Source organism: Mastomys coucha, unplaced genomic scaffold (assembly GCF_008632895.1).
Source record: "Mastomys coucha isolate ucsf_1 unplaced genomic scaffold, UCSF_Mcou_1 pScaffold13, whole genome shotgun sequence".
Lineage (NCBI taxonomy): Eukaryota > Metazoa > Chordata > Mammalia > Rodentia > Muridae > Mastomys > Mastomys coucha.
Window position 1 is genome coordinate 34,248,240 of NW_022196895.1, and position 12,558 is coordinate 34,260,797.

The window sequence follows — 12,558 nt, forward strand, 5'->3', positions numbered from 1 at the left end:
TCTTCATTTGAACCAGTCCACCTAAGCACAGAGATGAGGAGCTAACAAGCACTCCGGATAAAAGAACTGCCCCTCCCCCCACCCCCAGCCTTCCAAAAGGGTTTGAACAGTAGAGATGGTGGACATGAATGCACTTATGTGCATACCTTGTATGCAGGCATGTGACATACATACACACAAGCATGTGACTATAAGCATGTGACTATAAGCTGTGATTTTGAGTTCAAGAAGGTGTGTTTGTTCATGTATGTGTGCGCACATCAGTGGAGACCCCCATCCCCAGCAAGAGGCCCCAGGTGAGGGGGTTTCTATTGAAAGCAGCCAGGTAGAGATACGGGTCAGAAAGAGCCCAGCAGGCCCAACCCAGCCACTGCTGTTAAACTGGGGAAACCTGTTTCTGCAGCTCCTTAACTGTTGTCTGCTTCTGGCAAGGCACCAGTGGAGGAATCCGGCCTGAGCCTGAGGCCAGAAGGGAGGGGTTGGTGCAGGCCACAGAGCCTGCTGGCAGCGGGCTGGGCTTCCAGCTCCAAACAATGAACTGCCTGTCCCTTTGCAGTGGGCACGCCCTCCCACGCCAATGCCGCCCTGCACTGGGACCAAGTCTATACAAACATGGGTGGTAATGGGGCAACAGAAGCCAGGTGGGAATGGCCATGAGGTACCCACTGGCGAGGGGTTGGAAGTATTTACACCCAAACAGAATGTAATGAAGTGTGTGTGTGTGTGTGTGTGTGTGTGTGTGTGTCAGGGGGAAAGGGTAGGAAGGAGGAGTAGGCATAACTTGGCAGAGCCTCTAAGGAGTAAAATGAAAGCCTTGAGTTCAAATCCCAGCTCTACTGCTTTCCAATTAATTATATGGCTTTGGACCAATTATTTAATCTTCCCAAGCCTCATTCTACAAATACATAAAATGGGGATGAATAATAGAACATATTTCATAAGACTGTGATGAAGGTTAAATGGGATGATATAAAGAAATACCTAATACTGCCTAGACCATGGCACGTGTGTTTAATTCCTTTCCTTTTCATCTGTCTGTCAACTCTTCATTCATTCATTTACCCAGCCATCTGTTTCTAAGAAATCCAATTACACAGGGCTGAGCACTACACCTAGAGGCCCACCCCCCACCTCATGCCACTGTTGGACTTCCGTCCTTCTCTTTAGGAGGGGAACTCCATCCATCCCTGTCAAGGCTTTTCTACAGAGGAGACTACTGGACAAGGGTTCCCAGCCACCCTGGTGTCCCTTTGAATTTCTCCCCACCCTGTCTCAGACAGGATTTCTCTGTGTAGCCCTGGCTGTCCTGGAACTCACTCTGTAGACCAGGTTGACCTCAAACTCAGAGATCCTCCTGCCTCTGCCTCCCACGTGCTGGGATTAAAGGTGTGAGCCACCTCTGCCCCTTCACACTTTTGAAGGCAAACCTCTAGCTTTTCCCCCTACCAATCTCACTGTGTTCATCACCATCTCTCTGGCAGTGATGGACAGCTCTCCCAATGGCCTCCCTGTCTCTAGACTGGTCTTCTATGACTCCTAGCGTTCCACTCCCGCTTTGTTCTAACTCTGCTCCTTTCCTATCCACTCTTCAGTACTGCCAACCTCCAAGGACTCTCTATTTCTGGCGTCATCTCACCGAGAGGATGTAAAGACAGCCTACAGGACATGAGCTAAGGTGGGCTCTGACCTCAGGCAAGGGCTCAGCTTCCTGTCTATAAAATGGTGATAATGCTCGCTCACCTTGTACTACAAGGATTAAATTATATAATACACATAGTGCATTTAGAACAGCGCCTGGCACCTAGGCTATTATTATTCACCATTCTGAATGTCTGTCGTTCTATTCTTTCTCAGCCCCATTTCTATATTCTCATCCACCAGCCTCTAGAAAAGATAAAAACTGCCACCCACTCACTTTGGCTCCTGGACCCAGAACGAAGGGTCTCTCAGGTTGGGTAACGGTGTCCAGGCCAGCTGATCTCTCTTTGGTTTGCTCACTTCATGGACAGAGATAGCTTCAGCCCATGGGGAAGGAGAAAGAAGATGGGGCTGGCAGGAGGCCAAGGGCTGAGATGACAGCGGGAGATACACCCACCTGTCTGCAGGGACGCTTCTCTGCTCCCTCCCAGGCCCCAGCCCCACCAAGCTGCTGCCCAACCCCCGGGGCAGTTCCCATGAAGAAGGTGTTGAGAACTTTCAAAGAGTTACTGGTCCCCCTGCAACCATCTTAAACACCACATACCAATGGCACCCAGTGGCTCGGGAAGGAGTCTATGAGACTCCTGGCTGACACAATCTCAGGACTTTGTTGGGCAGGGGCACAATTAGGTGCCTTTAGCTGAAGCAAAAAAAAAAATCTCACGAGGCTAAAGGGACCTGCCCCCAGGGGTAGGAGGATAGATACTCTCATGGCAGGAAAGGATCTACTGGGTAAAAGATGAGTTCCTTGATCCAGCCTGGGCTAAGGAGAGAGCATTCCCTGAGCTTGAAGCAATTTCAGTTCGCAAAAGTTTCCCCTAAGTTGAGACTGATGGGGAGGTTATGAGGCTACTGAGGTGCTCTATCGCTGTCATCTAAGTAGCTTGACAGTGGAAGAAAGTACCACTTTTTGAGGTGGAGGAGAGGAAGCAGGTGAGAAACTCTGCTTTGGCTGGGGTTGGGGGAAAGGAAAGGCAAGCCCTACCACAATTCTGTTATTTCCCTAAGTAAAGGAACCTCCCACCTGCTTTTGGCAGATCCCATCTCTAAAGATGTCTCACCCTGATGGGTCAGATGGAGTGGGCCTCTCACCTGGATGACCGAGTGGCCAATGGGACTGTTCTCAGACAGCTCGGCTTCGTAGGTAGGCCGTTCGAACTTGGGAGCGTTGTCGTTTGTATCAAGCACGGTGACACGAAGCAGGGCGCTGCTGGCACGTGGAGGACTGCCACCGTCCTGTACCTTGATGGTGAGGTCGTAGGAGTCCCAACGTTCACGGTCCAGGTTGCCCATGACAATGAGCTGCGGCTGCTTCTCCTCCTGGTCCTCGGCCACCTGCAGTCCAAACAGCTCCTGGGCCTCAGGCCCAGCCTGCAGCTCATAGGACGCTACGCCATTGGTGCCAGCGTCACGGTCGGTGGCCAGTGGGATGGGGAAGAGCGAGCCGATGTTGGTGTTCTCGGGGATAGCCAGGGTGATGACTGGTGAGGCAAAGTTCGGCGTGTTGTCATTGATGTCTTGCACCTCTATCTGGCCCTCTATCAGTCGGGGGCTGCCGTTCTGCACGAGGTCCGTGATTGACACTTCAAACTCCAGGATACAGGGATTCCCGGGGATCTGGTTCTGGCATTCACGGAGGCCCTCTCGATCAATGGAGGTCTCTGTGGTGAAAATGTCTCCAGTCTTGCCATCCACTCGAAGATACGGAGCACCTACCTCTAGTTTATACAGATGACCCACGTCTGGCAAACCGTAATCAGCGGCAAGGCTCCCAATGAGGGTGTTGGGTGGCTGTTCCTCTGGTACCTTGTACACTACCCGGGTGATATGGCTGGCAGATGGAGCCAATAGGAGCAGCAGTGCCAGCAGTGAGGGAGGCAGCAGCAATCGCTGCCTCCCAGGCCCTGGGCTGGGCCTCAGAGGCCCCATCCTGGCAGGCTCCAGAATCAGGAGAACTACAAAGAAGACACAAAGTAGAGGCTATCAGCTACGAAGAAGAAACTGACTCCGAAGGCTGCCACAGCCACCCCCGACTCTCCCTCTCCCACTGATACACCATTCTCCCTCAAGGAGAGTCGATCCTAGCCCAGCACTGTGATTCCAGAACCTAGAACCTCACCCACAGTGGGGTGCAGCAGCTGTGTATGACCCAGCTGGAGAAACTGATAAAGCGACAGGCAAGTCTACAGCAGCTCCTGCCGGTGGCACGCCCTTACCCAGCTGACGTTCCCTGGGTACCGCCCCCCATCCGCTTTCAGCTCTCAGCTTTACACAACGCCTCCTTCTCACCAGCATCTTGCCTTAGTCACCCATGGTAATTACCCTGATACTAAGATAGGGAGCAAAACCAAGTGGAAGGTTAGGCCTGGGACATCTCCAGCTGGAGCACTCTGCCCCATATCGATAGTACAAAGCAGCATGCATTCACCCCTTAGGCACCCGGGATCCTGAGAGTCATTCCCACACCTTCCCACTCATGCTAGCTGGAGGAGGAAGAGCAGTTCACCCCTCTCTCCTGTGTATGAGGTATTATATCCCAAACCCTCCGTTTTTTGAAAAACAGCATCCACAATACACAGTGGTCTCCAGTCCCAAAGTGAATGCCAATACCTTGTGAAAATGGCTAGTGGCAGGGCCAGGGAGATGGCTCAGTGGGTAAAGGAACCAGCTGCTAGGCCTGAAGACCTGTGTTCGGTCCCTAGGATCCATATCAGAAGGAGAGAACTGGCTCTTGTAAATCATCCTCTGACCCTCAAATGTTTTCCATGACAGGCACTTCCCCCAGAATAAATAAATAAAACAAAAAGAATTTTTGAGAAAGAAAATGCTAAAATTGAATAGGGTGTTAGTCCTCCCTGACTTCCCCACAAATGTGCCTCAATACACACACACACACACACACACACACACACACACACACACACCCGGGGGGTTGTTCTAGCACTCCTTGCTGCCTGCTACCAATGGGCAGGTGTGTGGAAGGAGTAGAGGTCAAGAGTGGGGTTAGAGGGGGACTAACCCTCAAATTGGCATTGGGAGCTGCCCTGGCCTATCCTTAGCAACAGAGAACCCAGCAGGTCTAACTGGGCCAGAGCTTCGATGACACCATCAGCCCTTCCCTGGTCCACCCCCTCTGCTCTCCAGATGATCATCTGCCTCCTGGTTTGTTTTTTTTTTTTCCCCAGTGCTGAGAATTGAGCACAGGGCATTGCACATGCTAGACAAATAATCTACCACTGAGCCACATTCCCAGACCTTGTCTTTTTTTAGACAAAGGTATCCCAAAGACCAGGTATCCCAAGCTATCCTTGAACTCCTGACTCAGCTTTCAGAATACTGGGATTACAGATGTGTGCCGTCACACCTGGCTTTGGCTCCTGTTTGACCCTTATCCCTGAAGACATCCAGAACCTACTCATCCCTTCCCCGCCTCTAACTAGTCCAGTGTATCTCATCCCCTCCTCTCTGCCACCCTCAAAGCCTTCCAGGAAGGGCTGTGCTGTGAACATTCTAGACTACAAGTTGCACCACCATGACCACAATAGCTGCCTCTTTCATTATCAGTTCTGAGGCTGTCCACCTGCCCATGTTATCAGACCTGTCAGTACAGTCCTGATCTCACCACCCCCACCCCACCCCACCCCCCAAAATACCCTCAATCATGGAGAACCCTTCCTCTATTCAAATCCCAAGTATCTGCCCAGCATTTCTGTAGGGAGGGAGGAGGCCTCAAGTTCCATTTGTTTTCTCCATCCCTTTAATTTCTATCCCAGGCCTGACATTGGTCATGCCCATCCCACTGCAGGCAGGTTCTGCCTCCTCCTGCAAGCCTACAGTGCCTTCCCAAGCCTCTCCAACCCACAGTGACCTCTCCTCCTCCAACTCACAGCCACTTATTGTCTACTCCAATCCTAAGGCAATGAATCACTGGGCTGCCCCGGACACCGCCCGGCCCTGTTTGTTCAGCTATAGTATTGGACACCTATTCTTGTGTTCTCTGTCTCCCCAGGAAGAAGACGCCAGACATTCCAAAGGGGCAAGAGTTCACAATCTCACTCATCCCCCTCACTCACTACCCCACTGCCGAAGCTGGGTAAAACTGGGCATAAGCTAGGTGCTCACTCACATACTCAACAAATGCATATGAGTCACTTAAAATGTGCTAGGCTGTGTCCTGGGCATTAGAGCACAGCCCTAAAGACTGGGCTCAGCTGCTGTGACCCTGGCTCTAGCCCAGTGACTGTCAGTCTGCTGGGTTACCTCTGTGTACCCATTTGTGTCATATGTAAGACAGAACCTGGGGTGTGACTTCAGCCCCAGCTGGGTGTGTGACTTCAGCTCCAGCTACCTACTTCCTGGAGCAAACAATTCAAAGCCTCAATTTTTTCCATCTGTCAAATGGAGAAGATACCATGTATTTCCCAGTCGGTTTGAGTTCATGTAGGCTAAATGTTTGTAACGATGTAAGCACTCAACAAATGGTCTTTTCTTTCAAAGCACTTAGCACATTTCTAGTTACTGGCCTATTTTGAAAATTGGCTAATGTTTATCTTTCCTACAGGACTACAAGGAGAGAGCATTTCTTGGGGCAGGGCCTCATACAGTGTAACCCAGGCCATCCTGAAATTCAGGACATGTAGTCTAAGGGCTGGCCTTACACTGGAGCCTCTTGAGAGCTGAGATTACAATTATAACCCTCTGACTGTTTACTGTGTCATCTAGCACTGGAGCCGACACACAGTAGGCCTGAAGTAAATGATTCCTGTGTAGTGGGGGTCATTTTAGTTCTCTGGGTTGAGCTCTTGATGGTCTTGGTCAACGGCTGATTCACTTGCCTACTGGCCAATTCCCTAGCAATCTAGTTGGGGAGAAGGCAAATCTCCACTCAGCGTCAACGCTACTACCGACGCTCAGCAAATGTTCATCCAATGTGCAGATTTCCCTGCACAACTCAAGCACTTCACCTTCCTTGGGGGAGCGAGCCTTCCACAGATATAGACCCCTCCTGAACCTGAGTGAGACCTTCACCAGATAGCCGTACCAGCCTCCCCTCCGCCACAGCTCACTCTCTTTACAGGAGGAGGAATATCATGGTGTTCTAAAACATTTATCTCCAGAGGACTGCCCAAAAAGGTTTCTTCACGTATGCTCCCACCCCCAGATCAAGAAGAGTTTGTGTTTCGGCGGCCACATTGCCTTGGAGAACTACCCAGCATCATCAAGCAGAGTTTTTCTAGGAAAATGTCTGCACACAAAATTCAGGCAGCAAATGCAAGGGTCTGTGGTCTGACGAAGTTGGGCCGATTTTGATTTATGGCCACTTTGATAGCTAAATATTATCTATGCCTCTCAGTTGGGGCTCTCTTCCTATCTTCTTGGAATCACAACTGGAGACACAAAACCCTCAGTCTTCCTAGGCCTACTTCCCTTTAAGACCAGGAAGTTGGTGGCACACACCTTTAATCCCAGCACTTGGGAAGCAGAGGCAGGTGGATTTCTGAGTTCGAGGCCAACCTAGTTTACAGAGAGAGTTCCAGGACAGCCAGGGCTACACAGAGAAACCCTGTCTTGAACCCCCAACCAAAAAAAAAAAAAAGACCTTTCTGCAGCTAGCCAGGTACAATGCAGAAAGGCTTTTCACTGGATAACACACAACCCAAGGAAATTCTGGGGCTGGGGTGTTCAGAAGGGTTTGGGTCCTTGAAGTACTCAGAGAGCTCTTCCAAAATAAAGATTATCTGGCCCTACCCTCAGGAATTTTGATTGGAAGGTGGGATCTTGGAGAACCCCCTAGGCAATTGTAATACAAAGGTCTGGGAAAACAACCCGTGAGAGAGACAGCTAGTTGAAAAAGAGCTTAAGCCGTGCACACTATATATCATCACATACATACATCACCACCCACCCGCCCCCAACAAATTAAGGCTCTACTAGTGCACTGCTAAACATTTTAGTGAACCCTCTGTCATTTGAAATTGATATTACTTATTATTATAGCACCCTCCCCAAATATCTCCTTCTCTCTCTTTCCCCCTGTTTTTCAAGACAAGGTTTCTCTGTGCTCAGTTTTCTCCTTCCACTCTGTAGGCCCTCAGGAATTAAACTACAGTCCTCAGGTTTGGGGACAAGTTCCTTTATCCACTTAGCCCTCTTACTAACCCAAGAGCAGCCCCCCCCCATTTGATAATACGGAAATAAGGTCACACAAACTGGGAAGTGTTGGGGTGAGGGTTTGAACTCAGCTATCCAGTTCAAGAATGCAGGTGCCTGGAAGCCTGCAGAGGCTAATCTTGGCTCTCCTGGAACTCAAACTGTAGACCAGGCTGGCCTTAACTCAGAGATCTATCTGCCTCTGCCTCATGAGTGCTGGGCTTAAAGGAGTGCCCACCATGTCCCATCCAGACTCAACACTATATTAAACACTCTAGGTCACAAATAGTTGAAAAGGCGGGATCTGCGAAACAGCATCTCTTCCCAGCTTAAAGTCTGGATTTGGGAAGACTCAACAGAAACCTGAGGCTCAAGTACGCCATTCCCTACATTTATTACCTCTCACTCAAACCTGGATTGCCAACCTGGCCTGACCAGGAGGGAACCTAAGCTCCCAGCCATATGCAGCTGTAGAGTCATGTGGCCTGCCAGGAAGGGCTGGGAGAAGCAGTAAAGAGGCCTTTCCACATCCCTACCCCCATCACTACTGAACTTTGTCCCAGGCGGTTGGTGTGGGGAGTCATTAGTCTCAGGCGGCAGCCTTTGAAGCGATTAGTACCTTATCTGCCTGGGCTGCCTTCCTAGGGAAGGGTGGCCTCTCCACCCAGTGACAAGGGTGCCCAAGACCCTAAGAGAAAGGAACGCTGACCCATCCCCATCAGGATGGAGGAGCCAAAAAAACAAAAAACAAAAAACATCAGAGGTGTGAGTGAGGGACAAGAGGCCAAGAGTCCAGAAAGGTCGAAGGAAACTCCATCTTATGATAACATCTGAGACACATGAGGTATGTGGACAGGTGGGGGTTCACTTGGGAACCTTCATTTCCACCACTTTGGGAGCAAGGTATAACTTCTTGCCGGATGCTGTGAGGTGAGCTTTCACTGTTCAGTGAGTGGGGTCAGCTCTGAAGCCCCTGACCCCAACACCTGCTCTAAGCACCATTACACTACAGTCGCTGCTGCTGCAAGCTTAGAACACCAAAGTACAAAGGGATCATCTGAGAGCCTGGCGGGAGGGTAAACAGAGCCGAGCTGCACGGGGTGGAGCTGCTCAGGGGCTTCCCACAGCGAGCAGTACGGTTCCCCTTCCCTATCTTCCAGAACCAGCGATTAGCCTCTGCAGGCTTCCAGGCACCTGCATTCTTGAACCAGATAGCTGAGTTCAAACCCTCACCCCAACACTTCCCAGTTTATGTGACCTTATTTCCGTATTATCAAATGGGGAGGGCGCTGCTCTTGGGCAAATAAGAGGGCTAAGTGGATAAAGGAACTTGTCCCCAAACCCGATGACCCTAGTTTAATTCCTGAGGGCCTACAGAGTGGAAGGAGAAACTGACCACTGAAAGTCATTTTCTGACCTCCAAATGTATGTGTGCACATAGATAAACTAGATAAATAAAGGTAACGCATTTGAAAAAACAAATCTGCCTCTTGAAGTTATTTGGGAGAACAAAATGAGATCAGATACACTGCAAGACAGATTGGATATTTTAGTCTCCCAACTCTGCGATAGAGCATTTTACTCCACCCACCCTGCACATAGTAGGTGCTCTCTGGCTTGAAGAATCAATGAAAGAATATGCTAGCCTATGAAAGAAAAGATAGTGTGTTCTACTACTGCACCCATAATAGGCACTGGGAAACAGTATCTGCTCAATACATTGTTTAACAAAATCCATCTCTGCAACACCAACTACCTTTGTTCCTGACAGGGGCACCTTTCACCCCACATCAAGAACCAGAACCCGGATTCCCTCTTAGCTCCTCCCCACCCATGCAGGCCCCATTCCACACAGCTTTTGCCCAGCTCTCTGCAGAAGTACCCAGAGCTTCGAGATATTCCTTTACAGCTAGTGCCTTCTAATATGGAACTAGAGATGGGAGGAGATGAGACTAGATGAGGCTGCTCCAGAGCCCCGACGCTGTTCCCTCCTACCCTGTTTTTCTTCCTTTTTGAGGTTTCTTCTTAGATTCTCTCCTGGACCCCATCCTTTGCCCTAGCCCAGTTATTACAGGTTCCAACGCCACCGCGGACCCCCCAACTCAAGAAAGTAGCACCCAGGTGCTCTCACACACTAGACCTCTAAGACTGCCACAAATACCTTCTGGGTTGTACAGGTCCAGGCAGCTCGTGAGGGCTGACTGAGAGCAGGTGCTGGAAGAAGCACGGCACCTTCCAGCTCTTAAGTCCTGGGTTTAACCAGCATGAGCAGCCCCAGCCTTCACCTCCACGGTCAGTGAGCGCTCTCCGCACACACCCAAAGCACGCCCGAGCGCCTCCTCCCAGAGCACGCCTGGTGTGTGCGCGTGTGTGTTTGTGTGTAGTGGGGGACGACGGCCGCTCCTAAGGTTTTGGTCGCCATCCCCGCCCCCACCAGGGTGACGCCTGGCCTCCTGGAGCCCAAGGTGAGAGTAGGTGAGGCGCGGTATAGTAAGAACTCTCTTAGGCCAGGCGGCCACTGGCGTCCCTCGCCTTCAGGACCGCCGCGGGGAATCCCTCCTCTCCCGCATCTCCGGCCTCCGCCTAGGTCCCCCCCTCAAGCCGGCGCCGGCGGGAGCAACGCAGCGGGCGCCGGGAGGGGGGCAGGGAGGAAGCCGGCGCCGGAATCACAAAGCCGCGAGCCTGGCCGGGCGGGGACATTCTCATAAAACCGATCCTCTCAAGGCGGCAGAGACCGGGTACTTGCCCCGCACTCAGTCCTCGATGGCCTCAGCGTCACTCGTTTTTCCTGCTGAAGCAATAGTTACACTCACTGTTGGGGAAACTGAGACTAGAAGCCTCAACTACCAGAGAGTGGCCGGAGGGAGGAACGAGAGAGTCCTATTCGCCTACCAGTTTTTCTTCTGCGCATGCTGCGGTCTCCATTCTAGCCCCGGGGCTTTGTCGGTGCACCGGACTGGCCTGCAACCGGCCCCGGTAGAGGGGCACCCAGGTGTGAGGGACCCAGGTGGCTCGGAGGAAGCAGCTAAATGGCCCGAAAAAAGGTTTCAAACACCTTCTTTAGTATTGTGCGAAGGGATCTAGGGCCATACAGCTCCAGGGTGGCGGCATTGCGCGGCCTGTCAGGTCCAGCTTGTTCCCGGAATACCCAGCCGGTCAGGCCCCGGAGTGGAAGTGGGGGGAGGTGTCGCCGAGAAGCCGGTCTGGCCGGCCCGGGGGCTCCGGTTGTGGCGATATTTACAATAACAAAGTCCCGATTGAGGTGACAGGGCTCTGGGTGCTCTCTAGGAGAACCTAGAGGCTTCTCCCGAGGGAATCTAGCTAGGGAGAGCGGAGTGTGGTGTGTGTGTGTGCGCGCGTGTGTATAAGTGTGTGTGTGTGTGTGTGCGCGCGCGCGCGCGCTGCGGAGTGTAATGTGACACTGTTGGTGTAAGGTGTATGTGACAACCAGTGTTAAGATGCTTGAAGCAGTGGATTCTGTTTTTGAGGCGTTGCTGTAGGTACCTCTCTGCTAGGGTGTGTGCTATCAAGGCGTGTTATGAGCCACTAGGTTGTGTATGTGTGGGTGCAGTAGAGAGGGGCAAGCAAGACCTGTGCTGTCTACCTATGTCCTGGCCAAGGAGTGGGCAACCATCTATGTTAGGGTGTGTTCCTTCAGCGGTATGTGTAGGGGGCTAGGTTTTGAGCTTTCATCTGGCGAACAGTGGCAGTTATATTCGTACAGGAAGGCACGAGGTTGTGTTTGTGTGTCTGGCATTGCTCCGTATCACACCCGACTGTGTTGTAGCTATCTATGGCCACGGGTTGTGTGTCCCTGCTGCCGATCGTGCAGGCGCTGAAGCCTGATTCTGAGCTTGGTGACTGTGCCCCAGTGGGCGCTGGTGTGCGGGAGGTATGTCTGTGCTCACATATGGACGGATGGATGTATGTGTGTGTGTGTCTGTGATGTGGCTCTTCCAGGTGTCCGCGACGAGCTGGAAGCGCCTGAGTGAGCTGAGCAAAACCGCCCAACAAGTGTGTGTGTCGCGGATAAGGTTCCTAGCTTCCCTGGTCCTCCCGGCAGCCCCCGGCTGAGCTGAGGGCCTTGCGCTTCCCCGAAACCTTCTCCATTCCGCGCGCTCCTGGAATCTTTCATCCCCCGCGGCTTGGAGCGCGCCCGGGTGCGAACGCCGGGGCTAGGGTCCAACTGGGCACCCCCTCCCTTCTCTCCGCTTCTTGCAGTGGACCTGAGAGGCCAGAGAGCCCCAGCCGCAACACCCCCCCCCCAACACACACACACATACACACACACTCGGTGTCCCAGCGGCCTCCGCCTCAGTCCCGGCGCGCTGGGCATCGACCGGGCCCCGGTCTCCTCGCTCCACCGAGCGCCCCTCCCTCAGCTCCCGCCGGCTATGGTCGCTCTGGGCCCCGAGCCGCCGCCGCCAGATCCTTCCTTACCCGCCTCGGGGCAGCACCGATCGCCCGCCCCGCTGTCCGTGAGCCGCCGCCGGCCCCGGAGCGGGCTGCGGCTCTACACGGCTGGGGCTGGCGCTGCGGTTCAGGCTCCGGCTCCGGCTCCGGCTGGCTGTGGGCGCAGCAGCCCGGCGGCTTCGCGTCCTCGCCGCGCTCCCGCTCCGCTAGTGTGTGAGGCGGCAGCGGCGGCGGCGACGGCGGCGGAGCCAGCAGAGAGCGGAGCGCACAGCCGGCCCGCCCCCTCCCTCCCCCTCC

The 12,558-nt window shown here is 52.8% G+C and overlaps 1 protein-coding gene across 7 annotated transcripts in view; it reads right to left on the minus strand.

The window, feature by feature from the left end:
- Positions 1–12,558, minus strand: part of Pcdh1 (protocadherin 1) — a 28,337-nt gene that overhangs the window by 14,325 nt on the left and 1,454 nt on the right. Inside the window, exons 1-2 of one of the 7 annotated variants that reach the window (XM_031365520.1) lie at positions 12,289–12,492; positions 2,791–3,653 (exon numbers count right to left, since the gene is read on the minus strand). In XM_031365520.1, the coding sequence (XP_031221380.1) occupies positions 2,791–3,627 (837 nt within the window). In that variant the 5' untranslated portion in view covers positions 3,628–3,653; positions 12,289–12,492. Of the gene's footprint in view, positions 1–2,790; positions 3,654–3,817; positions 3,837–10,009; positions 10,215–10,740; positions 10,965–12,288; positions 12,493–12,558 lie in introns of those variants that run through there. The other 6 variants (XM_031365519.1, XM_031365521.1, XM_031365524.1 and 3 more) reach the window with 6 other exon arrangements.